Source organism: Rana temporaria, chromosome 6, assembly GCF_905171775.1.
Source record: "Rana temporaria chromosome 6, aRanTem1.1, whole genome shotgun sequence".
NCBI classification, from domain to species: domain Eukaryota; kingdom Metazoa; phylum Chordata; class Amphibia; order Anura; family Ranidae; genus Rana; species Rana temporaria.
The window spans coordinates 14,245,049-14,271,399 of record NC_053494.1 but is presented as its reverse complement, the minus strand read 5'-3'; the positions used below and the strand labels follow the sequence as shown (position 1 = coordinate 14,271,399).

General features: G+C 45.7%; 2 protein-coding genes across 2 annotated transcripts; both read right to left on the bottom strand.

The window, feature by feature from the left end:
- Positions 1–13,060: 13,060 nt before the first annotated feature.
- On the bottom strand, positions 13,061–14,629 carry LOC120944360 (E3 ubiquitin/ISG15 ligase TRIM25-like). The gene has a single exon (XM_040358413.1). The coding sequence runs from the start codon at positions 14,627–14,629 to the stop codon at positions 13,061–13,063; it is 1,569 nt and encodes a 522-aa protein (XP_040214347.1).
- A 5,801-nt stretch (positions 14,630–20,430) lies between these two features.
- On the bottom strand, positions 20,431–21,969 carry LOC120944359 (E3 ubiquitin-protein ligase RNF135-like). The gene has a single exon (XM_040358411.1). The coding sequence runs from the start codon at positions 21,967–21,969 to the stop codon at positions 20,431–20,433; it is 1,539 nt and encodes a 512-aa protein (XP_040214345.1).
- Positions 21,970–26,351: the final 4,382 nt, after the last annotated feature.

Below are 26,351 nucleotides of genomic sequence, written 5' to 3'. Positions count from 1 at the left end.
AGTTTCTCCATCTTGGGATCAGAGCTGGAGTGACCCATTGCTGTGTGGACCAGATTGGGAAGACCTGATTGTGAGGAATGGGACAACTGCCTGCCAAGCATATGGGACCGGACCTGCTGCATTCCAGGAGTGGGGAGCTAAAACACAAAGCAACTGTCCCTTGCTACACACAGTTAATACAATAGAAACTGCTCTTGTGATGGAAGTACTAAAATGAATATTTTTGTGTTTTGATTACGTTCCTCCTGAGCTACTCAAATGTTACATATGTATGTGTTAAAATATACTACAATGCTGTTACTTTCCTTAGAAGACATTATAGGGTTAAAATCTCGGCTCTGGAAGTGATTAAGTGAAGACAGCTGTTATCCCTCCCTTGTACGCACTCCTAAACTCCCTCCTTCCGGCCCATCCCATCGAGTGAAGAAGATGGCCCCCAAAGACTTTGAAACATGTGCCACGATGCCAAGAACAGACGTCACAGGGGTGTGTAATAAGGGACTATATATGGACTAAGCCAATGAAATGTGTTCACGTGTATGATGTCATTCTGTTTATAAAAGACCAATTAAAAAGTCCAGCCCCCTCTCTCTGGCTGAACGTTGGAAGGTGAAGATGTAGACTGTTTCTCTCTGTGGTCTGCATTTTTCACTATTATGATTTGGATCAACGGCAGAATGGGGTTAAGCCCTGAGGTCGTATCAGGGGTCTCAATCCTTATCACTCTTTACATAGCAGCTCATCAGCCATCCACTGGGACAGATTCACGTGCACCACCTTACAGAAGGGCCCCAATGATAGCCGGCTAACACTAACAATTAGGCACCAGGTACCTCCAGGGGTACCCCTTTGTCATGAATGCATACACCCAACCACTATTGGGGTTGTATGCGTAGTGTGCACACAAGGACATTTATTTTTGGGTTAGTTAATGCCGATACTTTTAACCCTGTTTGCATCAGTTAATAGTGCCAGTAGTGACCAACCTCAAAGAGTGGCAGAACAGAGAACCCATCATATCCGGCAGCTCCTGCGGGATAAGCATTACATTATTATTATTTGTTTAGCTTCATTATTAGTACTAAAAATGGTATTGCAGTATAGAAAATCCCTGGGAGTCCAATACGTTTGGATAGGCCGCATTCCTCATTGGTTCATGTATTCTTATATCTACGGGTTACTGTTACTCTAATGTCTCATGAGCTGCAGATATAATAATTATTACCAGAGGTTCTCCGAGACCTAAAAGTTATTTCAAGGATTCCTCCATGTTAAAAAGGTTGGAGAAGGCTTCTCTAGATGGTTATTATTTTCCTTGACCCTGCTTGAGGGAAACTTTTCTATTTTCATTTTATTTTTCATTTCACCAGAATTCGGCAACCTGAGCCGTGTGTGTATCTTGGCGGCACATCGGCTGTTGCTGTTGGCCTATGGGATCTTCACTTTCCCAAATTTCTCTGAAATTGCGTGAATCATCTACATTCCTGAATGCCGCCTGACCGGTAATAATGTAAGACAAACAAGCCGGTGTACCCACCCCATGCCGGCTTTTGACTGTTTTTTGTTTTCGGATTGTACAACGTCGGATTTCTTAAACAGCTAAGAAACCGTTTTTCTGTTCAGTTACTCAAATTATCTGATATCTGCTTTTATTTTGAGAAGCCGCCTGAAAGTTGGAATCAGGCGGGCAATTTGAGTGTAAGGCCCGTATGCTGATGGGCTATGGGAATATCTTCTCGGTCAGGTGTAGGAGATCTTTCAGAGGTTGAGATCTACCTAGGAAAACTTCAAAGATCCCGGGAGGGGGGGGGGGGGGGGTTGTGAGTCATCGCCTTCTTAAAAAAACAAATAAAGCCTCCAAAAAAAAAAAAAAATTGTGTTCACAGTAGTGTCCTTTGCCCCTCTCCCCACACACCCACATGCCCCCTCCATACACAGTAGTTTCTCCTGACCCCTGTCCTTTGCCCCCCAAAGCAATGTCTTCTGCCCCATCCCCCCACTGTGGTGCCCTCTGCCCTCCCCAGAGCACTGTCCTCTGTATCCTCCCCCCACACACACACAGCAGTGTCCTCTGCCCCCCTATGTAGTATCCTACCGCCCATAGCAGTGTCCTCTTTACCCCTCCTCCACACACACACACACACACACACACAGTAGTGTCCTTTGCCACCCCATAGCAGTGTCCACCCCCCACACACACAGTAGTGTCCTCTGCCCCCCTTGACAGTGTCCTCTGCAACCCCCACAGACACACACAGCAGTGTACTCTGCCCCCTTATGTAGTGTCCTACTCAGCATAGCAGTGTCCTCAAACACACACAAACAATAGTGTCCTCTGCAAACCCCCCCCCCCCACCACAGCAGTGTCCTCTGCCCCCCTATGTAGTATCCTACCCCCCATAGCAGAGTCCTCTTTACCCCTCCTCCACACACACACACACACACACACAGTAGTGTCCTCTGCCCCCCTTGGCAGTGTCCTCTGCAACCCCCACAGACACACACAGCAGTGTACTCTGCCCTCTATGTAGTTTCCTACTCCGCATAGCAGTGTCCTCTACCCCCCCCCCCCCCACACACACAAACAGTAGTGTCCTCTGCACCCCCCCCCCCCCCAAACACACACAGCAGTGTACTCTGCCCCCCTATGTAGTGTCCTACTCCCCATAGTAGTGTCCTCTGTACCCCCCGCACACACACACAGTAGTGTCCTCTGCCAACCCATAGCAGTGTCCACTGCCCCCCCCCCCCCACACACACACACACACACGCAGTAGTGTCCTCTGCCCCCCTTAGCAGTGTCCTCTGCAACCCCCTCCCCCACACACAGATGTTTCCTCTGCCCCCCCCAGAGCTCGGTTTTCTGCATCCCCCCCACACACCCAGTAGTGTCTCTTGCCCCCCCATGTAGTGTCCTTCACCCCATAGCAGTGTTTATCTGTCCCCCCCCCCCCCACACACACACAGTAGTTTCCTCTGCCCCCCCCCCCCGCAGAGCGCCATTTTCTGCATCCCCACACACACCCAGTAGTGTCCCCTGCCCCCCCATGTAGTGTCCTCCCACATAGCAGTGTTTATCTGTACCCCCCCCCCCCCCACACACAGTAATTTCCTCTGCCACCCCATAGCAGTGTCCATTGACACCCACACCCCCCTCCCCCCACACACACAGTACTGTCCTCTGTCCCCTGTACCAGTGTCCTCTGTAACGCCCCCCCCCCCCCCCCAAACACATACAATAGTGTCCTCTGTTGCAGGGGTCACCCCATAGCAGTGACCCCTGCAACTCCCTCCCCCACACAGTAGTGTCCTTTACCCCCCCTGTAGTGCCCTCTGCCCCCCCCCCCCATGTAGTGTTCCCCCCATAGCAGTGACCCCTGCAACTCCCTCCCCCACACAGTAGTGTCCTTTACACCCCTGTATGGCCCTCTGGCCCCCCCCCATGTAGTGTTCCCCCCATAGCAGTGACCCCTGCAACTCCCTCCCCCACACAGTAGTGTCCTTTACCCCCCCTGTAGTGCCCTCTGCCCCCCCCCATGTAGTGTTCCCCCCATAGCAGTGACCCCTGCAACTCCCTCCCCCACACAGTAGTGTCCTTTACCCCCCCTGTAGTGCCCTCTGCCCCCCCCATGTAGTGTTCCCCCCATAGCAGTGTTTATCTGACCCCGACCCCCCCCCCCCCCCCACACCATATTGTCTTCTATAGCTTTTTCACCCCCAAATAAGTATTGACAACACATAGCAGTAGGTAGCTCTCTCCTACCTTACAGTGGCTGTACATCATAGCCGAGTGAAAGGCAGCATAGCGCTGGATGGAGGGTGGGATCTGCTTTAGTTAACTTTTCATGTTAACAAGCTGATAATTGGTTGCTAGGACCACCTAACAACCAATCACCTGCTGGTTAACTTACAAAGTTAACTTAGGCAGCTGCCATACTCTATCCATGCATCCGGCCCCCTGATCTACAAATCAGTGGCGCCAGGCCAACCAAAGAAGTTGAGGTCACATGCTCAGCGTCATATCCAGAGGTTGTCTTTGGGAAATAGACGTCAGCCTGTCAGTGCTCAGACCAAACACCGCACACTGCATCAAATTGGTCTGCATGGCTGTCGCCCCAGAAGATGGGGCACAAGAAAGAGCCGCAAACAGTTTGCTGAAGACAAGCAGACTAAGGACATGGATTACTGGAACCATGTCCTGTGGTCTGATGAGACCAAGATAAACGTATTTGGTGTCAGATGGTGTCAGGCTTGTGTGGCGGCAACCAGGTGAGGAGTACAAAGACAAGTGTGTCCTGTCTACAGTCAAGCATGGTAGTGGGAGTGTCAGGGTCTGGGGCTGCATGAGTGCTGCCGGCACTGGGGAGCTACAGATCATTGAGGAAACTATGAATGCCAACATGTACTGTGACATACTGAAGCAGAGCATGATCCCCTCCCTTCAGAGACTGGACCGCAGGGTAGTATTCCAACATGATAACGACCCCAAACACACCTCCAAGACAACCACTGCCTTGCTAAAGAAGCTGAGGGTAAAGGTGATGGACTGGCCAAGCATGTCTCAGACCTAAACCCTATTGAGCATCTGTAGGACATCCTCAAACGGAAGGTGGAGGAGCGCAAGGTCTCCAACATCCACCAGCTCTGTGATGTCGTCATGGAGGAGGGGAAGAGGACTCCGGCGCCAACCTGTGAAGCTCTGGTGAACTCCATGCCCAAGAGGGTTAAGGCAGTGCTGGAAAATAATGGCGGCCACACAAAATATTGACACTTTGGGCCCAATTTGGACATTTTCACTTAGGGGTGTACTCAGTGGCGTATCTAGGGTATGGCAGGTATGGCATGTGCCATGGGCGCTATGTGAAGGGGCTGGGCAGTAAGGCACTTATCACATACTTGTCAGCAACAGTTACAATTGTGTTGGGACATTCCTGTGTTTTGGACCTGTGGCAGTCCCATGTACTTTCCAGAAAAATCGTTTTTGGGCATGGATGAACTGGGCTGAGGTGTGTGATCCCCTCCCCCCCCCCCCCCCCTAAAAAAACTTGAACCACTCCGCTCTCACTGGGTGCCGCCCACACAGTATGCTGGGAGAGATGTAGCAGCCATCTACTAGCTAAGTAGATAGCAGGGGCGTCCTAGCCAATCAGCGCCCTCAGAAGTGTCAGCTGACTGCCATCACATGACAAGAGTGATGGCTGCTCCCTGTTGCATGCTGCTATTGGTTCCTTCAGTCCTGGGGGCGCAGAGCTCGGAGGTGTAGGTCACCCACTCCCTGGGCGCCCTTAGCACTATGCCTGGGAGGAGGGGGGACGCTGTGACCTGGGCTGCATTGAAGAAGAACACCATCAAGCATAACAGGTGAGTGATACAGGCTGACTGGGGGAGGGAGGGAGATCATAGAGAAAGTGAGGACAGGAGAAAGTGGGAGCTCATTACAGAGCTGATATCAGGAGGAGTGTCCATTGTTTATGTGACATGTAATGAGTATAAAGTGCTCATGGCAAAGGTGATACCAGGACGTGGGTCTCTCTCACACTGTGTCACAGCAGCAGCAGCTCACCCATCCTGTATACAGATCAGCCAACACTCACAGATAGTCGTTAGGAAATTATTCCCTGCTCTTCTCTTTATTTACAATGCATCTCCTGTACATGCCCGCAGTCTGACCATCTCCTGTACCATGCCCACAGTCTGACCATCTCCTGTACATGCCCGCAGTCTGACCATCTCCTGTACCATGCCCACAGTCTGATCATCTCCTGTACATGCCCGCAGTCTGACCATCTCCTGTACCATGCCCACAGTCTGACCATCTCCTGTACATGCCCGCAGTCTAACCATCTCCTGTACCATGCCCACAGTCTGATCATCTCCTGTACATGCCCGCAGTCTGACCATCTCCTGTACCATGCCTGCTGTCTGACCATCTCCTGTACATGCCCGCAGTCTGATCATCTCCTGTACATGCCCACAGTCTGACCATCTCCTGTACATGCCCACAGTCTGACCATCTCCTGTACATGCCCGCAGTCTGATCATCTCCTGTACATGCCCGCAGTCTGATCATCTCCTGTACATGCCCGCAGTCTGATCATCTCCTGTACATGCCCGCAGTCTGATCATCTCCTGTACCATACCCGCAGTCTGATCATCTCCTGTACCATACCCGCAGTCTGATCATCTCCTGTACCATGCCCGCAGTCTGACCATCTCCTGTACATGCCCACAGCCCACGATCATCTCCTGTAGCATGCCTGCAGCCCATGATCATCTCCTATACATGCCCACAGTCTGATCATCTCCTGTACATGCCTGCAGTCTAACCATCTCCTGTACATGCCCGCAGTCTGACCATCTCCTGTACATGCCCACAGTCTGACCATCTCCTGTACATGCCCACAGTCTGATCACCTCCTGTACATGCCCGCAGTCTGACCATCTCCTCTACATGCCCGCAGTCTGACCATCTCCTCTACATGCCCGCAGTCTGACCATCTCCTCTACATGCCCGCAGTCTGACCATCTCCTGTACATGCCCGCCGCCCATGATCATCTCCTGTAGCATCCTGCAGCCCATGATCATCTCCTGTACATGCCCGCAGTCTGACCATCTCCTGTTTATATATATATATATATATACACACAGACATACAGTTACACTCACATCATACTGGTATGTATGTCAGTGTACATTACCGATTATGTGTGTGCATTGAGTTTGTTACATTGTTTTTGTATGTTACTGTGTGCACCAATGTATTTTAATGACTGAGTGCCAGTGTTGGCATCATCAGTGATTTTTGTATCAGTGTGTGCCTGCGGACCATTGTGTGTGTTGAGTGTAGAAAGAGTAGAAACAGAACAATATGACTTTGAGCACATCATAGACCAGTTTGCATTAGTAAAAGCAAGGAAGGTGCAGTTGTAATTTTTATGTAGTGCCAATCCATAATTTGTTAATTAAAAGATTAAAGAGCTTGACTTGTTTTGTTAGCTGTCTTTTCTGTTTAAAGTTATCTGAAAGGTGGGTTTCAAATGTTTTGACAGGGGCGCAGTTTCAGTGCTTGCCATAGGCGCCATTTTCACTAGATACGCCTCTGGCGTGTACTCACTTTTGTTGCCGGTGGTTTAGACATTAATGGCTGTGTTCTGAGTTATTTTGAGGGGACAGCAAATGTACACTGTTATACAAGCTGTACACTCACTACACAACATTGTAGCAAAGTGTCATTTCTTCAGTGTTGTCACATGAAAAGATAGAATAAAGAGGTGTACTTATTTTTGGTGAGATACTGTATGATTGGTGCTTAAAAAAAATTGTAAATTGGGTTTTTGTGTCACTTTGTATCCTTTGGCATTTTGTACCTTTTGAAATGTATAAATTGCACAGACATGTTTTTGGATGTTGCCGCCATCTTGTGGCAAATACAATGCATTACAATCGTAGCATGGATTTTTTATAAATTTGCTTTATTACAGTGCGAAATAATCCACATGGGGGCTCCGCGTCTGAGGCCAGCCTTGGGGTTTGGGGGATTATAAGGTTATATGAAGTGTCATGACATGCTGTGGTCAAGTTATCCTTTTTTCATATTTTTTTTATTGAATGAAATATATAGATATACATACAGTATGTATCTATATATATATATATATATATATATATATATATATATATATATATATATATATATATATATATACACATCCTTTTTTTTTTTTGCACTGGTATATACCTTTAATATTAAAAGGACTATATATTGGCCCCATACCTCAGGCAAAATGAGGTATTGCAGGCCAATGTTCAGGTTTCTCGGCTCCTGCGCCCCCGGACCTCAGGCCAAATGAGGTACTGCAGGCCTATTTTCGGCTCTGCTCGGCTTCTGCGCCCCCTGGACCTCAGGCCAAATAAGGTACCGCAGGCCGATTTAGCTTGAATTCTGCGAGTCAACATTTGCAAACCCAGTACGATTTTTTTTTTTTTAAAAAAAGTTGCTCGCAAATCAAAACGCTCTCAAACCAAGTTACTCTTAAACCGAGGTTCCACTGTACATGCCTCCTGCCTGTATCCTTACCTGTCAAATGTCTCCCCTCTGTCTGTTATAAGAACTGAAAAACTGCAGATTCTGTGGGCGGGTCTGTTGTCCGGAGCTCGGTGGGTGGAGTCGTGATGTCAGTAGACTCCCCGCCCACCTCGACAATCCCCTTGTCAACATGCATTTCTCCTGTGTATTTCTTACACTGAATTCTGCTATGATCACTAACATCCAGTCAAATCCCAGAAAAGTAACCACATGACTTCAGAAAAGGAGTTGGGTTGGGGATATATAAATCATATTCAAATCACCTGTCACTCACAGCAGGGGGGAAGAACAGACAACGTTTTCTCTGTTTGTCTGTTTTATCTCACTGTCTGAGGATTGCTCAGAGCTGGATTAACTCTTTGTGGCAAGACTGGGCACAGATGAAAGGAAACCTTATGCCTCGTACACACGACCGGTTTTCCCGTCTGGAAAACTGCCATGACAGCTTTTGGCCGGGAAAACCAACCGTGTGTATGCTCCATCGCAGTTTTCCCGACAGGAAAACCGCCAGGAAAAATTAAAACAGGTTCTCTCTTTTCCCGCCGGGATTCCCGGTGATTTTTAAGGCAGCAGTTTACCTATGGGGAAAACCTGCTGTGGAGCATACACGCGGCCGGGTTTCCCAACCAAAGCTCTCATGGCAGTTTTCCTGCCGGGAAACCCGGCCGTGTGTAGTGGGGGAAAAGCTACCGAGCAGGTTCTCGGTTTTCCCGGCGGACTTTTTACGGCCGGGAAAACCGATCGTGTGTACAAGGCATTATATCCACTTGCCGACCTCCTCATGTACATATACGTCAGCAGAATGGCACGGACAGGCACATGTACGTACCTGTACGTCCTCTGCTTGACGTGGGTCGGGGGTCCGATCGGGACCCCCCCCGGTACATGCGGCGGTCGGTAAGCCTCGGGGAGCGATCTGGGACGAGGGCGCGGCTATTCGTTTATAACCGCCCCGTCGCGATCGCTCCCCGGAGCTGAAGAACGGGGAGAGCCGTATGTAAACACAGCTTCCATGTGCTTCACTATGGCGGCGCATCGATCGAGTGATCCCTTTTATTAGGGAGACTCGATCGAGGATGTCAGTCCTACAGCCACACCCCCCTACAGTTGTAAACACACACTAGGTGAACCCTAAATGTTACAGCGCCCCCTGTGTTTAACTCCCAAACTGCAACTGTAATTTTCACAATAAAGAATGCAATTTAAATGCATTTTTTGCTGTGAAAATGACAATGGTCCCAAAAATGTGTCAAAATTGTCCGATGTGTCCGCCATAATGTCGCAGTCACGAAAAAAATCGCCGATCGCCGCTATTAGTAGTAAAAAAAAAATTGATTAATAAAAATGCAATAAAACTATCCCCTATTTTGTAAACGCTATAAATTTTGCTCAAACCAATCGATAAACGTTTATTGCGATTTTTTTTTTTTACCAAAATAGGTAGAAGAATACGTATCGGCCTAAACTGAGGAAAAAATTGTTTTTTTTATATATTTTTGGGGGATATTTATTATTGCAACAAGTAAAAAATATTGCATTTTTTTCAAAATTGTCGCTCTATTTTTGTTTATAGCGCAAAAAATAAAAACCGCAGAGGTGATCAAATACCACCAAAAGAAAGCTCTATTTGTGGGGGAAAAAGGACGCCGATTTTGTTTGGGAGCCACGTCGCACGACCGCGCAATTGTCAGTTAAAGCGACGCAGTGCCGAATCTCAAAAAAGGGGCCTGGTCCTTTAGCTGCATTTTGGTCTGGGTCTTAAGTGGTTAAGGGGGTGTGACAAGGGGGGCGTGTCCTATGCCTACATAGTTTGGTAGTAGGTGTCCCTCATTCCCATCTCAAAATATTGGGATGTATGCTTCCTGAGATTTCCTATGCATGGGCTGAAAATAGCAGAGCAGGCAATCATATAGCGGAACCCACCAAACACTGAATCAAATATCTTTATTACTTGTTGAAGGTTCAAAACATTCCCCCCCCCCCCCCCTAGCATCATTGTGTGTCTTGTAGGACCAATAGAGGAAGCTCACAAATGAGGAAGGAGGAAATGACATCATACAAAGGGGGAGAGTTACAGAAATTCATGTGTGGTTAAAAAAAAATGACCACAGGGTGGCAGCATAACCAAAAAACAACCAACTAGTGAAACAGCATATGCTATATACATAGATACAATTGCATTGGCCAAATAATTGCTGGTGGGATCACTGATGCTTCAGTCTTCTGATTGGAATGTGCCCAGGCCCTCTACTACATCATCATATGCAATGGAGGACCATTGGCAAGGGGCGACCACAGTTTAGTCTATTTGGATATTAGGAATGCTGAACAATCACAAAAAAATATATATTTATCTATATATGAAATGTGAAAACATCAAGGAGTCATATTTAACCGCTGACCGCCCGCCGCAGTTTTACTGCTTGGTTGGCTCGGCTGCAGGAAATCACGTTGTATAATGACATTTCGCTCTGTGGCCACTAGGGACGCGCGCCCCCTGGTGCCGATGCGAGTGCCCGGCGGGCGCGATGATGCCGGGCACCCGCGATCGCTTGTGTAAAAGCACAGCTCCCGGTTCTTTGAGGGGGAGAAATGAATGATCGCTGTTCATACAAAGTATGAACAGCGATCTGTAATATCCCCTAGTCAGTCCCACCCCCCCTTCAGTTAGAACACACTTCAGGGAACATAATTAACCCCTTGATCGCCCCCTAGTGGTTAACCCCTTCCTCTATATGTCAGCTTCACCCTGTCTTTCCAGTGATCTATACATTACCCCTCCACCCAGGTCAGTCTTTAACACACGGCAAAAGGGGCAGCTGCCCTGGGCCCAGTCTTTGTTGTGGGGCCCAAAGCAGCTTCCCCTTAAGCCCGCACTGCCTGTAAATAGTGTCATTGTTGTGGGGCCGAAAGCAGCTTCCCCTTAATACTGCACTGCCTGCAAATAGTGTCATTGTTGTGGGGCCCAAAGCAGCTTCCCCTTAAGACCGCACTGCCTGCAAATAGAGTCATTGTTGTGGGGCCCAAAGCAGCTTCCCCTTAAGCCTGCACTGCCTGTAAATAGTGTCATTGTTGTGGGGCCCAAAGCAGCTTCCCCTTAAGCCTGCACTGCCTGCAAATAGTGTCATTGTTGTGGGGCCCAACGCAGCTGCCCCTTGAGCCTGCACTGCCTGCAACTAGTGTCATTGTTGTGGGGCCCAAAGCAGCTTCTCCTTAAGCCTGCACTGTCTGCAAATATAGTCATTGTTGTGGGGCCCAAAGCAGCTTCCCCTTAAGCCTGCACTGCCTGTAAATAGAGTCATTGTTGTGGGGCCCAAAGCAGCTTCCCCTTAAGACCGCACTGCCTGCAAATAGTGTCATTGTTGTGGGGCCCAAAGCAGCTTCCCCTTAAGCCCGTACTGCCTGCAAAAAGTGTCATTGTTGTGGGGCCCAAAGCAGCTTCTTCTTATGCCTGCAAATAGTGTCATTGTTGTGGGGCCCAAAGCAGCTTCCCCTTGAGCCCACACTGCCTGCAAATAGTTGATAAGTGGATTTCGGGGGGGGGGGGGGACGACGACAAAGCAATGTTTGCCCAGGGTACAATCAATATTAATTACATTTGACCTGTACATTTAATACTGTATATTAAGTGCACTGTTACCATGATTTACCCCCCATAATACCAGCATGTTGACAAAACTGTGGCAAGATCACCTTGGTGGTTCCTACTTTTCAAAAAGGGAACATTTTTCTTAGATCTTTTTTACAACTTTTTTCCCTTATAGTAAAAAATGAATAAAAAAACACCAAAAAGAAAGCTCTATCTGTCTAAAAAAATAATAATAATTTGTGTACAGTGTTGCATGACTGAGTAATTATCAGTCAAACTATTCCAGCACTGAAGGCTGAAAAATGACCTGGTAGGAAGGGGTGCTACAGTCTGGTATTGAGGTGTTTAACCACTTCATTACCCGGCTATAGTAATATAACATCTGCAGGAGGGATCTCCCATCCTGGGCGGGCGTCATATGGTCGCGATGTCCGCCGGGCACCCGCGATTGCCCATGAACACAGCAGGACCGTGAAACTGTGTGTGTAAACACACAGATCCACGTCCTGTCAGAGGAGAGGAGACCGATGTGTGCTCCCAGTACAGAGGAACACCGATCGGTCTCCTCCCCTTGTGAGTCCCCTCCCCTTACAGTTAGAATTACACAACTAACCCCTTGATCGCCCCTAGTGTTGACCCCTACCCTGCCAGCCACATTTACACAGTAATCAGGGCATTTTTATAGCACTGATCGCTGTATAAATGTGAATGGTCCCAAAAATGTGTCAAAAGTGTCCGATATGTCCATCGTAATGTCGCAGTCACGAAAAAAAATCGCAGATCGCCGCCATTACTAGTAAAAAAAATTAAAAATGCCATAACTCTATCCCGTATTTTGTAGACGCTATAACTTTTGCGCAAACCAATCAATATATGCTTATTGCGATTTTTTTTACCAAAAATATGTAGAAGAATACATATCGGCCTAAACTGAAGAAATTGGATATTTAGTATAGCAAAAAGTAAAAGATATTGTGTTTTTTACAAAATTGTCGCTCTTCTTTTGTTTATAGCACAAAAAAAATAAAAACTGCAGAGGTGATCAAATACCACCAAAAGAAAGCTCTATTTTTGGGGAAAAAAGGACGTCAATTTTGTTAGGGAGCCACGTCGCAGTGCCGAATCGTAAAAGTAGCCTGCTCTTTGACCAGCCAAATGGTCCGGGGCTGAAGTGGTTATTCAGTTAGGGCATGGGTGCTCAACCTGTGGCCCTCCAGTTGTTGCAGAATTACAAGTCCCATTAAGCATGGCAAGCCGCTGACATTTACAAACATGGCTGCCAAAGGTATGAGGCACGATGGGACTTGTAGTTCCGCAACAGCTGGAGGGCCACAGGTTGAGCACCCATGAGTTAGGACCTCAATTTTAAAAACAAAAATTAGCTTTAGTTGATGATTTTTATGCTAGAACCTGGAAATACATAAAAAGCAGCATGGAGGGGTTCGGTGAAGGTGGCGGTGAAGGTGTGGAGGTGCCTGTTGGGTTCACAAATTTCGTAGAAGGACAAAAGCCCGGCTTCGTAATTCATATAGATCCCGATTGCCTCCACTGGAGACTTTCTCTCCTTGATTTTATGAATATTATTGTGGCATGCTCTAAAAAAATGATTTTCATAAAGTCCCCAGGATTTCGCATTGTATCCTATGTAAGTTTCTTTGCCCATTTGTTTCCTCTCCAAGCTTTTAGAAGCCACCCCTATGAGCCACTTCTTGGCCTGACTCACGTCCACCTCCCAGTAGTGTTTCCCCGATGAGAAACTTTGTGTACTTATCACTTGGCAGCACAAAAACCTCTCTGGGCAGTTGGGTCTCTTCTGACTCTTATCCGTATAAGAAGCTGACCTGAGATTCTCTGATAAAACAATGTTATTATGAGCAGTGTTTATATCCAATAAGATGTCTGCTTTATCCATCACTGAGAACTCCCTCTTTATTTTCAGGTCAGTGAGGCCATCGGCAAAGAGTAGAAGTCCCCTGTGAAGCATTTGTAAGATTGGTGTGTCGTCAACGTAACCGGCATCCATCATGTCACTGATGATCTCACATCTCCCAGGTTTGAGGTCGTCCATTTCTTGCTCTTTTCCCAGAAAAGTAAAAGCGTCTGCGATATCACACAGATCTTTGATCTGATCGATCTTGCTGGATATCTCACTCTTCTGTGTCTCCAACTGTTGGATCAGCCTTGAGACCGACTTGACGACCTGCTTCTCCTGTTTGAAGACCTCGCACAAGACTTTCCACTCAAGAACATCCAGTTGCCTCCTGATGTCTCCAAACACCCCATTGACCTTCTGAGCGATTGCTGCTGCTTTTTCTTTCTCTTCTTTTCTGTAGTTGCTTAGATTGTGAATGCTTTTATCAGTTTCCTGTACATCAGCGTCTAGCTTCTCTGTAAGCTTCCTCAGCTTCTCTTTCTTCTTCTCCGAGGCCTCATTCAGAAGCTGCACCTGGTGTCCTCTATGCTGACCCGCCAGGCAGCAGGACACACAGACGCTGACCATGTCTTCTGAGCAGTAATATTTCAGGATCTCCTTGTGTATGGAGCATTTTCTGTCCTCCAGGGTAACGGCGGGTTCAACTAGGATATGTCCAACTAATTTCTTGTGTTTAAGCAAATGCCTTTCACAAAAAGAGGACTCACATTGGAGACACATTTTAACGGCTCGTTCTGGGAGGTCACAGTACGTACACAAGGCCTCCGTCTTCTCCTGGTCAGTAGATTGGAAAGTCTCCACTATGTTACACAGCTTCCTGTTCTTCTCCAGAGTGGGGCGCTCTGCAAACTCCTCTCTGCACTCCGGACAGGAATAAACTCCGGACCCCTCCTGTGTATCCAGAGAAGTCACCATACAATCCCGACAGAAGTTGTGTCCGCATCTCAGTGACACCGGCTCCTTATAAAGGTTCAAGCAGATGGAGCAGCTCAGCTCGTCTCCTAGAGAAGCAGACGCCATTGTACGGAGAGAGCAAGCAGAAACGAAACTATTTTTTGTCTGTTATTTCCTGTAACTGTTGAGTACACAAGGCGGTTCCAAGCTCTCTTGCTCGAGGGAGTTATGTGCACAGATTGTGTCCCTGGCTCAAAAGTTAATTGTCCATTGCTAGATCTATTGAATGTTTTCTCCTGCAACTGGAATATTTAAGAGTTTCCCATGAAATTAAAGCATGCAGGATAACCTAAATGATAACCTGGCAGAGAAAGCCTGTTGCACTTTTGAGAGATCTCCTTAAATTTCCTGTTTTGCTTTTAGATCGAGCAGTGAGGGGAAATCTTTCAGCAGAAAAAAGAGATAGTATCTGTTAGATATCAGAAAATATATAAAATATTGGGGTCAATTTACTGAAGTATTTAAAGGGGTTGTAAACCCTCGTCCTACGCATTAAGGTGAAAAAACACCTTGCTATGTCCGTGCCACCAGCCCCCCGTATTACTTACCTAAGCCCCGAATTTCCCTGGGCGCGATCCCGCTTTTCTCTCCCCACGGCATATCGGCTCTTCATTGGATAGATTGATAGCAGCGCAGCCATTGGCTCCCGCTGCTGTCAAACATTCCATGCATTCCTCATACACCCCCTTACAGAGAGAGAGGGGGTATAACAGAGAGAGAGAGGATGAGAGGGGAGTGACAGAGAGAAGGGGTGATAGAGAGAGATAGGGGGTGACAGAGAGAGAGGGGGTATAACAGAGAGAGAGAGGGGATGAGAGGGGGAGTGACAGAGAGAAGGGGTGATAGAGAGAGATAGGGGGTGACAGAGAGAGGGGGGGTATAACAGAGAGAGGGGATGAGAGGGGGAGTGACAGAGAGAAGGGGTGATAGAGAGATAGGGGGTGACAGAGAAAGAGGGGGGAAATAGAGAGAGAGGGGGGGGACATAGAGAAAGAGGGGGTGACAGAGAGAGGGGGAAGGGTGACAGAGAGAGAGAGGAGGTGAAAGAGAGTGTATGAGAGAGAGTTAGAGGGAGAGGGGCGTGACAGAGAAAGGGGGTGAGAGAGAGAGGGAGGGAGAGGGGAGTGACAGAGAAAGATAGGGTGACAGAGAGAGGGGGTGACAGAGAGGGCATGAGAGAGAGAGGGGGTGACAGAGAGAGGGGGCAACTGGGTGACAAAGAGACAGAGAGAGGAGGTGACAGAGAGAGGAGGTGACAGAGAGAAGGGGTGACAGGGAGAGAGAGGGGGTGACAGAGAGAGAGAGGGGTGACAGAGAGACAGAGAGAGAGGGTTGACACAGAGAGAGGGGCGACAGAGAGAGAGAGAGGGGGGTGACAGAGAGAGGGGGGTGACAGAGAGAGAGGGGTGACAGAGAGAGAGAGGTGACAGAGAGAGAGGGGCGACAGAGAGAGAGAGAGAGAGGTACCTTCGGATGTTTTTTCACCTTAATGCATAGGATGCATTAAGGTGAAAAAACATTTACCTATACAACCCCTTTAAGTACAGGCCGATATGTATTCTTCTACATATTTTTGGTAAATAAAAATCGCAATAAGTGTATATTGATTGGTTTGTGCAAAAATTATACCATCTACAAAATAGGGGGATATACCGTTGTGCTCATAAGTTTACATACCCTGGCAGAATTTATGACTTCTTGGCCATTTTTCAGAGAATATGAATGATAACACAAAAGCATTTCTTTCACTCCTGGTCAGTGTTTGACTGAAGCCATTTATTATCAATCAACTGTGTTTACTCTTTTTATATCATAATGACAACAGGAACTACCCAAATGACCCTGATCAAAAGTTTACATACCCTGGTGATTTTGGCCTGATAACATGCACACAAGTTGACACAAAGGGTTTTGAATGGCTATTAAAGGTAACCATCCTCACCGGTGATCTGTTTGCTTGAAATTAGTGTGTGTGTATAAAAGGTCAATGCGTTTCTGGACTCCAGACAGACCCTTGCATCTTTCATCCAGTGCTGCACTAACGTTTCTGGATTCTGAGTCATGGGGAAAGCAAAAGAATTGTCAAAGGATCTGCAGGAAAAGGTAGTTGAACTGTATAAAACAGGAAAGGGATATAAAAAGGTATCCAAGGAATCGAGAATGCCAATCAACGGTGTTCAAACTCTAATCAAGAACTGGAAAATGAGGGGTTCTGTTGAAACCAAACCACGGTCAGGTAGACCAACTAAAATTCAGAGCTAAAAATAGCCACTGATTAGTGTATAAATGACACTGGCGGGGAAGGGGTTAACACTAGGGGATGATCAAGAAGTTAAATGTGTTTCTAACTGTGGGGGAGGGGACGTACTGGGAGTACAGAGAGATCGCTGTTCATGATCACTAGGAACAGATGATCACTCGGAACTCCTCTGACAGAACAGGGATCTGTTTGTTTACATAGACAGATCCCCGTTCTGGCTCTCTGTGGAGTGTTGGCAGCCACCGACCATGCACATCGGCTCTCCTGCACGCACAAGTTGTAGCTGTTAAAGGGACCGCTGTACAGCTATGGGCATTCATGGGAATGAGCCAACCTACCGCTGTATAATTACGCCGGCTGGTCGGCAACGATTACTAGAGTTTCAAAAATTCTCGTAAGTCTCTCAAACCCGGTACCGGAACTTGGAACACATGTAGCCCCACTATTCCTCTATAAGTGTGCAAATAGAAACAAACAAAGCTGTGCCAGGTAAATAACAATTGAAAAGAGTTAGCCCTTAAAATGAATAATAAGAGTTGAAGTATATTGGTCAGTCCATAAACAAATAATATCAGCATCAAAACAGTCAGCAAGGATCCTCTAGTTAATGCACTCATGCAGGTATTCCATAGTAAACCACGTCACTGCGCGTCCTCCCAGACGCGTTTCGTCATCAGTAGACGTTCTCAATGGGGAACGTCTACTGATGACGAAACACGTCTGGGAGGACGCGCAGTGAAGTCACCATGTTAGGAGGAAGGGCTCCGTGTATTTGCCGGCCGGCTTGTCTCGATTTTAACTGAAAACGCTGTTTTTACTGCATTGTTTGTAAGTACCCTTAATCCGTACTTTAAATAAATTGCCTTTACATAACGGAATCACGCTATGGTGCACCCTTCTCTTGTGTCTTTTAAAACTATGCATATTGGAGTGTGCTTCCCATCGAGGTTCTGAGAGCTGCTTCCCCCCCTCCGGGATCCTGTGGATTAAAGGCCATGGCTGGGTTATAGCCAAACGCTCAGTTGGCTTGCCCTCTGGTAAGCGGCCTCATTTATTGGTGGAGGGAACACTTCAGTCAATTTTACCTGTCACTTTAAGCGGTGTGGTTTACTATGGAATACCTGCATGAGTGCATTAACTAGAGGATCCTTGCTGACTGTTTTGATGCTGATATTATTTGTTTATGGACTGACCAATATACTTCAACTCTTATTATTCATTTTAAGGGCTAACTATTTTCAATTGTTATTTACCTGGCGCAGCTTTGTTTGTTTCTATTCGCTATGTGGTGTATCGCACGTCTGCTGCAGCCTTTGATTTTTTTATTTTAAGTGTGGATTAGCGCAGTTTTTTGTTTCCCATAAGTGTGCAAAGTTTGCTGTCTGGGGGACCTACGGCTGGGGAGCACCGATTTTTCGAAGCCGGTCACCCCTTCCATAGACTCCCATGTTAAATGGAAATTTCTCCAGTGAGTTTGGGGACCCAGTACTGGCCGGTCTTAGGTCCCCTGGACCCGGATCTTGGCCCACACATAGCCCCATTTTTCCTCTACAAGTGTGCAAGGTTTTTTGTCATGGACACAGTGAGGCATGGGCACAGTGAGGCATGGAATGGACACAGTGAGGCATGGACACAGTGAGGCATGGACATGGACACAGTGAGGCACAGTGAGGCATGCAGATGGACACCCTAGGCTTATACTCGAGTCAATACATTTTCCCATTTTTTTGTGGTAAAATTAGGTGCCTCGGCTTATATTCGGGTCGGTTTATACTCGAGTATATATGGTATATGGATATCCCCAATTTACCAAGGACAGCAAAAAATAACCTGATATACAGTGAAACCTCGGAGTGCGTGGTTATTGAGTGTTTCGCAATACGAGCATATTTATTTTTTTCAATCATGACTCGATTTGCGAACGTGTTGTCTCGCAAAAAGAGCAGGATTCAAGCCACAGCGGTGTACAGTACCACATTTGGCCAGAGTTGTGGGGGCGCCGGAGCTGATCCGCAATTTAACAAAGACAGCAAAAAATAACCTGATATATGTTCTAACCATTCCTCAAGATATCCAAAAAGAGATAGAGCTAGGAATGTAACTGAAATATATGTCCACCTCCCAACATTGCTTATTTCTTTTACTTTATAGAAGACTGGGGGAATCCCTTCCACAGGACCATTGGATTCTCCCATAAGGGGGCAGGGCAGGGGCAGCCATCCCCACCGGGAGAACACAGTGATTATTGCTAGCGGCTATAACAGTGGCGGCTATAGCCATTCCTTAAAGGGGTTGTAAAGGTACAACTTTTTTTTTCCTAAATAGCTTCCTTTACCTTAGTGCAGTCCTCCTTCACTTACCTCATCCTTCCATTTTCCTTTTAAATGTCCTTATTTCTTCTGAGAAATCCTCACTTCCTGTTCTTCTGTCTGTAACTCCACACAGTAATGCAAGGCTTTCTCCCTGGTGTGGAGTGTTGTGCTCGCCCCTCTCTTGGACTACAGGAGAGTCGGGACGCTCTCTACGTTGCAGATAGAGAAAGGAGCTGTGTGTTAGTGGGTGTCCTGACTTTCCTGTAGTCCAAGGGAGGGGGCGAGCACGACACTCCACACCAGGGAGAAAGCCTTGCATTATTGTGTGGAGTTACAGACAGAAGAACAGGAAGTGAGGATTTCTCAGAAGAAATAAGGACATTTAAAAGCAAAATGGAAGGATGAGGTAAGTGAAGGAGGATGGCACTAAGGTAAAGGAAGATATTTAGGGGAAAAAAAAATCCTTTACAACCCCTTTAAGATATCGGACATTTTTTTTCTTAGAACATTCGACAGACACCATAAGCCTTCAATGACAGATTAGACCTTAAAGTGGAGTTCCACCCATAAATATAACATTACATAGTAGTTTTAAAAAAATGTCATTAGTCCTTTACGGGAAAAAAATAATTTTTTAGATGCCTTCAAAGTGTTGTTGCTAGGCAGAATAGTTAATCTTCCCTCTTCCTGCACCTAGGTGCTTAAGCTTCCTAACCTACACCGCACAGACTCCTGGGAATGTAGTGGGTGTAACTTTCCAGGAGTCTGTGCACTCCCCAGTCTCAAAGAATCATGTGACTTGGACAGCACAGGTGCTGAAACCTGATCTGAAACTGCTTGTGCAGCACTGAGCATGTGCTAGATCTGCAAGGCTGAAATCCAGGAAGTCATACAGTCTGGCTTCATGATGCCCACACTTAAGATGGCCCCAGTCAATTTCTATTTTATAAAGTGTCTAAATGCTGTAACAACCTAACAAAACGGACCTTAGTTTACAGACTAACTTTACTAGAATACATTAAGCTTGTGTATTACAGGGGTATTTATATTTAAAAAGTGAAATTGTGGCCAGAACTCCGCTTTTAATTTGGATTTTCGGACGAATGCATTTTTTTAACGAAAAACTAAATAAATAAAAACAAATTTCGGGAGTAACTAAATACATTTATTTTTCGGACGATAACAAAATATTTCAGTGTGCACATGTCTATAAATGTTTATGATACTCAGGCCCCACAGCAACCTAAATGTTATTCATTTAGGGGGTTACGTCTTCTTTTTGTCCGTATCTGTGTTTAATTTATAATTCTGATGGAGGTGTCTGCAAACACATAGAAAGCAGCATGGAGGGGCTCCTTGAAGGTGGTGGCGAAGGTGTGGAGGTGTCTTATGGGGTTATCCAGCTGGTAGAAGGACAGACGTCTTCTGCTGTAATCCAGGTGGATCCCAACTGTCTTTATCGGAGAGTCGGAGTCTAGTTTTATGAGGGCGTTCTTGTGCCTGGCCTGAAGACTGGTCCTTTGAGTCAGACCCCAAGATTTGGCATTATAACCGATGTAAGACTCAACTCCCTCGGCCTTCCTCTCGATGCTCTGATTGGCCACCCCAATGAGCCATTCTTTCGCTGCACTCACATCCACCTCCCAGTAATGTGTCCCAGATGAGAAGCTCCGTGTGCTCAATACCTGTTGGGATATAAACCTCTCCTCGGAATCCGGTCTGCTCTCTGGTTCATCGCTGTAGGAAGCCGAGTGAAGATCTTTTGATATACAAATATCATTACTGGCTGTTTTTTCATCCAGTAAGACATCTGATTTCTTCATCTCCAAGCAGTGTCTTTTTTTCTTCAATTCCATCATGCTGCCAGCAAAGTCGAGGAGTCCTCTATGTAGTGTCTGTAAGATCAAAACATCATCGAAGTATCCATTAATGTGTAGATCAGTGACTAAGTCATCATGAAGGACCTTATCGCTGAGAAGTTCTTTCTTTAGAAGAGTTAATGGATCTTTGCTTTTATGTAAGTCGGAATTTTCGTTTATCTTCTTGGCCAGATTATCCTTTTGTATCTCCAACTGACGGATCAGATCAGAGGCCGACTTGGACATCTGGTCCTCCTGTCTGGACATCTCGGTCAGGACCTTCTTCTCTACGTCATCCAACTGTCTCCTGATGTCTATAAACAGTTCTCCGATGCTCTTCGTAAAATCGGCTGCTTTTTCTTTCACCGCTGTCCTGTAGTTTTCCAGTTTTTGGATTTTAACATCAGTCCCCTTTGTCTCTGAATTCAGTTTCTCCATAACATCGTTAAATTTCTTCTCAGAGGCCTCACCCAGTATTTCCACCCGGTGTCCTCTGTGGTCTCCGGCCACCCAGCAGGACATACAGATACAGGCGTTGTCCTCGCTGCAGTAATATTTTAGGATTTCTTGATGCGTGGGGCATTTTCTGTCCTCAAATGAAGCGGTGGGTTCAATCAAAAGGTGATGCGTTGCCTTGCTGTGGTTGCTCAAGTGCTTTTCGCAATACGAAGCCTCACAGTGTAGACATGACTTAGAAGCTGGAACAGGAGGAGAACAGTACGTGCAAAAGACCACGTCCACGTGAGCAGGTCTGGAATCGTCCATGGTGTCACAAAGCTTTCCGTTGATCTCCAGCAGAGGGCGCTCTGTATACTGCTCCTTGCACTCGGGACAGGAATACTCTCCTTGGGTATCCAGCAACGTCACTAAACAATCCTGGCAGAAGTTGTGGCCACATTTCAGCGATATGGGCTCCGTATAGAGGTCCAGGCAAGTGGAGCACTTCAGATCATTTGTCAGGTCAGCAGATGCCATTGTGGAGAAATGAACTTGTGATACAACTCAGATCATCAGTCTTATACACTGAAGGTGAAAGAGTTCCTGTGAAGGCTTTGTTATGTAAAGTGGGATCCACCCTACTCACTTAGCCCTTTGTCTGCCCAGGACATGCATATTAACTACCTCAATACAGGGCACTTTCACCCCCCTCTCTGCCCAAGCCATTTTTCAGCTTTCAGAGCTGTCACACTTTGAATGACAATTGCGCGGTCATGCAACACTGTACCCAAATGAAATTTTAATCAATTTTTCCCCACAAATAGAGCTTTCTTTTGGTGGTATTTGATCACCCCTTGCGATTTTTATTTTTTGCTCTATAAACAAAAGAAGAGCGACAATTGTGAAAAAAAATTCAATCATTTTTACTTTTTACTATAATAAATATCCTCCCCAAAAAAAAATTAAATTTCCTCAGTTTAGGCCGATACGTATTCTTCTACACAAAAAAAAATCGCAATAAGCATATATTGATTGGTTTGTGCAAAATTTATAGGAGATAGATTTATAGCATTTTTATTATCTTTTTTACCAGTAATGGCGGCGATCTGCGATTTTTATCGTGACTGCGATATTGTGGCGGACACTTTTGACATTATTTTGGGACCAATTTAAATCGCAGAGGTGAACAAATACCACCAAAAGAAAGCTCTATTTGTGGGAAAAAAATTATTAAAAATTTGTTTGGGTACAGTGTAGCACGACCGCGCAATTGTCATTCAAATTGCGACAGCGCTATAGGCTGAAAATTGGCCTGGGCAGGATGGTGTATAAGTGCCTGGTATTGAAGTGGTTAAGGTATAGAATTTTAAAAAAATCTTTATTTTTTTTTTAACATTTCTTACTGTTTACAATATATTAATACCCAAACTTTTCCCAGCGGTTTGCCGAAGCACATTCATTTCTTCAAATGTTTTCATAATTTGGTATGAAAGGATATGGGCCGTGTGCAAGACACTCGAGTTTATATTGGGGAACTTTTTTTTATAAAAATTGGAGAACTCAGGTTTACATATTTTTTTTACTTTTTGCATTTACTTTTCATGTTTTCATGTTACATGTGTCATATTTGTTTGGTTACATTATAAACTTTGGGCCAGATTCACAGACATTTGCCCTGGCGCAGCGTATCAGAGATACGCTACGCCGCCGTATCTTACCTGGCGGAATTTCGAATCCAGGAAGATTTCGCACCGTAAGTTACGGCGGCGTAGTGTATTTCTCGGCGCGTATTTCAAATTGGGCGGGTAGGGGGCGTGATTCATTTAAATGAAGCGCGTCCCCGTGCTGAACGCACTGCGCATGCTCCGTTTTGAAATTTCCCGCCGTGCTTTGCGCGAAATGACGTTGCACCAACGTAATTTTTTGAATGGCGACGTGCGTTACGTACTTTCGTATTCCCAGACGACTTACGCAAAAAAAAAATGAAATTCGACGCGGGAACGACGGTCATACTTTAACATGGGCTGTCTATTGTTACACCACCTAAATAGCAGCCGTAACTTTGCGACGTGAAAAGCCGACTAGCGACGACGTAAGAGAATGCGACGAACGCGCGTACCTTCGTGGATCGTCGTAAACAGCTAATTAGCATACCCGACACGGAAAACAACGCGATCTCCACCCAGCGGCCGCCCAAGTATTGCATCCTAAGATCCGAAGGCGTACGAAGCCGTACACCTGTCGGATCTTAGCCAAATGCCGTTGTATCTTTGTTTGTGAATTACAAATAAAGATACGACGCGGCAAATTTGAAAGTACGCCGGAGTATCAGCAGATACTCCGGCGTACTTTTTCTGTGAATCTGGCCCTGAATGTTTACTGGCCTGGGTTGGTTTCGCAAATGGCTCAACCTGAGTTCCCTGATGGGTGGTATTATTCCATAAGGACTGGTGTACTTTTTATTGTTTGTTGAATGATTTTAGTATTTTCTTTCTGGGTTGTATGTGTGACATTTTTTATAATCAGATGGTGTTTTGTGATTTATAATAAAGTTGTGTTTCATCTTCCATATACAGTAAAACCTTGGTTTGAGAGTAACTTGGTTTGAGAGCGTTTTGCAAGACAAGCAACATTTTTTAATAAATTTTGCCTTGATATACAAGCGATGTCTTGATATAAGAGTAGCGTCACGTCACAACTGAGTATAAGAGAGAAGAGAGGCGCCTCTAAGTGTAGCAATATGGTTACATTTAATGAAGGTACAACATTTAGCAACTTATTGCTACACTTAAGCCGCGTACACACAAACGGTTTTGACCGATGAAAACGCTCCATCAGACCGTTGTCCTCTGGTTAACCTATCGTGTGTACGAGGCCTAACAGTAAGAATCACTGCCTAGGGAACACTTAACCCCTGCAGCGCCACCTAGTGGTTAACCCCCTTCACTGCCAGTGTCATTTTTTACAGTAATCAGTGCATTTTTATAGCACCGATCACTGTAAAAATGACAGTGGTCCCTAAATGGTGTCCAAAGTGTCCGATGTGTCCGCCATAATGTCGCAGTCCCAATAAAAATCGCTGATCGCCGCCATTACTAGTAAAAAAAAAATATTACTAAAAATGCCATAAAGAGTCCCTGATTCACAGAGACCGCCCTAACTTTGCGGCGGCGTAGTGTATCGTGTTTACACTACGCCGCCGTAAGTTAGCGAGGCAAGTACATGATTCACAAAGTACTTGCCTGCTAAGTTACGGCGGCGTAGCGTAAATCGGGCGGGCGTAAGGGCGGCTAATTCAAATTCGGCTGAGGGGGAGTGTTTTATGTTAATGGAGGTTGACCTGACGTGATTGACGTATTTTACGAACGGCGCATGCGTGTACATATCCCAGTGTGCATTGCGGCAAAGTACGCCGCACGGTCCTATTGGTTTCGACGTGGACGTAAATCCCTATTCACGGACGACTTACGCAAACGACGTAAAATTTTCAAATTTCGACGCGGGAACGACGGCCGTACTTAACATTACTATTCCAGCTATTTGATGGAATAACTTTAGGCCTGCTAATGTGTTACGTAAACGGCGTATCTTTACTGCGTCGGGCAAGCGTACGTTCGTGAATCGGCGTATCTACTCATTTACATATTCTAGGCCGACCGCAATGGAAGCGCCACCTAGCGGTCAGCCTAAAAAGTACACTTTAGGATACGACGGTGTAAGACACTTACGCCGCTCGTATCTGAGCCTAATTTAAGCGTATCTGGTTACCAGAATACGCTTAAATTAGCGTCGGCGCAGATTCAGACTTAGGCTGGCGTATCTACTGATACGCCAGCCTAAGTCTTTCTGAATCTGGCTATATAACTTTTTAAACCAATCAATAAACGCTTATTGCGATTTTTTTTTACCAAAAATAGGTAGAAGAATTCGTATCGGCCTAAACTGTGGAAAAAAATATTTTTATATATTATTTTGGGGGATATTTATTAATATAATAAAAAAAATATAATTTATATATTATTTTGGGGGATATTTATTAATATAATAAAAAATATATAATTTATATATTATTTTGGGGGATATTTATTAGAGCAAAAAGTAAAAAATATTGATTTTTTTTCAAAATTGTCGCTCTATTTTTGTTTATTGCGCAAAAAAAATCGCAGAGGTGATCAAATACCACCAAAAGAAAGCTCTATTTGTTGGGGGAAAAAAAACGCCAATTTTGTTTGGGAGCCACATCGCACGACCGCGCAATTGTCAGTTGAAGCGACGCAGTGCCGAATTCGCAAAAAGTGGCCACCAAAACGGTCCGGGGCTGAAGCGGTTAAAGAGTTTTGGCTATAGCAGGTTAATTATTTCCAAAATTGTCCTCCTGTTCGCATTCAAATCAAAAACATTAACAAAATCGCTGTGTGTTTTGGGTTTTTTCGCTCCGTATTGTTACCAAATCACTAAAATATTACCACATCTGTACTGGAAATTAGTGGTACAATCAGCCGCATTGTCCTGTATTGTTTACATCACATGGATTGCCAATGACCGTGCCCGTCCCTCTTCTCTAGCTGGGGGGGGTGAGGTGGGGTCATTGCCTCTGACTGGACTCCATTCACCTCAACCTGACACAAAGACGACTTCCCAGCTGGGGGCCAAACAAAGCGTTGGGACCTCTCCCAGATCAGCCAACTTTATAACACCGAATTTCAAAGAATTGGTCATTTTTGTGTTTTACATTTTACCAACAAGCTATATTATAATTAAACACGTATTTTTTTATTTTATTTACAGAATACTTGAGCCATGTTATAAACCCTATAAAATGAAAATTAATTAAAAATAACCACTTCCATACCGTGCACTTACGCGCCTTCCTGCCCAAGCCAATTTTCAGCTTTCAGCGCTGTCGCACTTTGAATGAC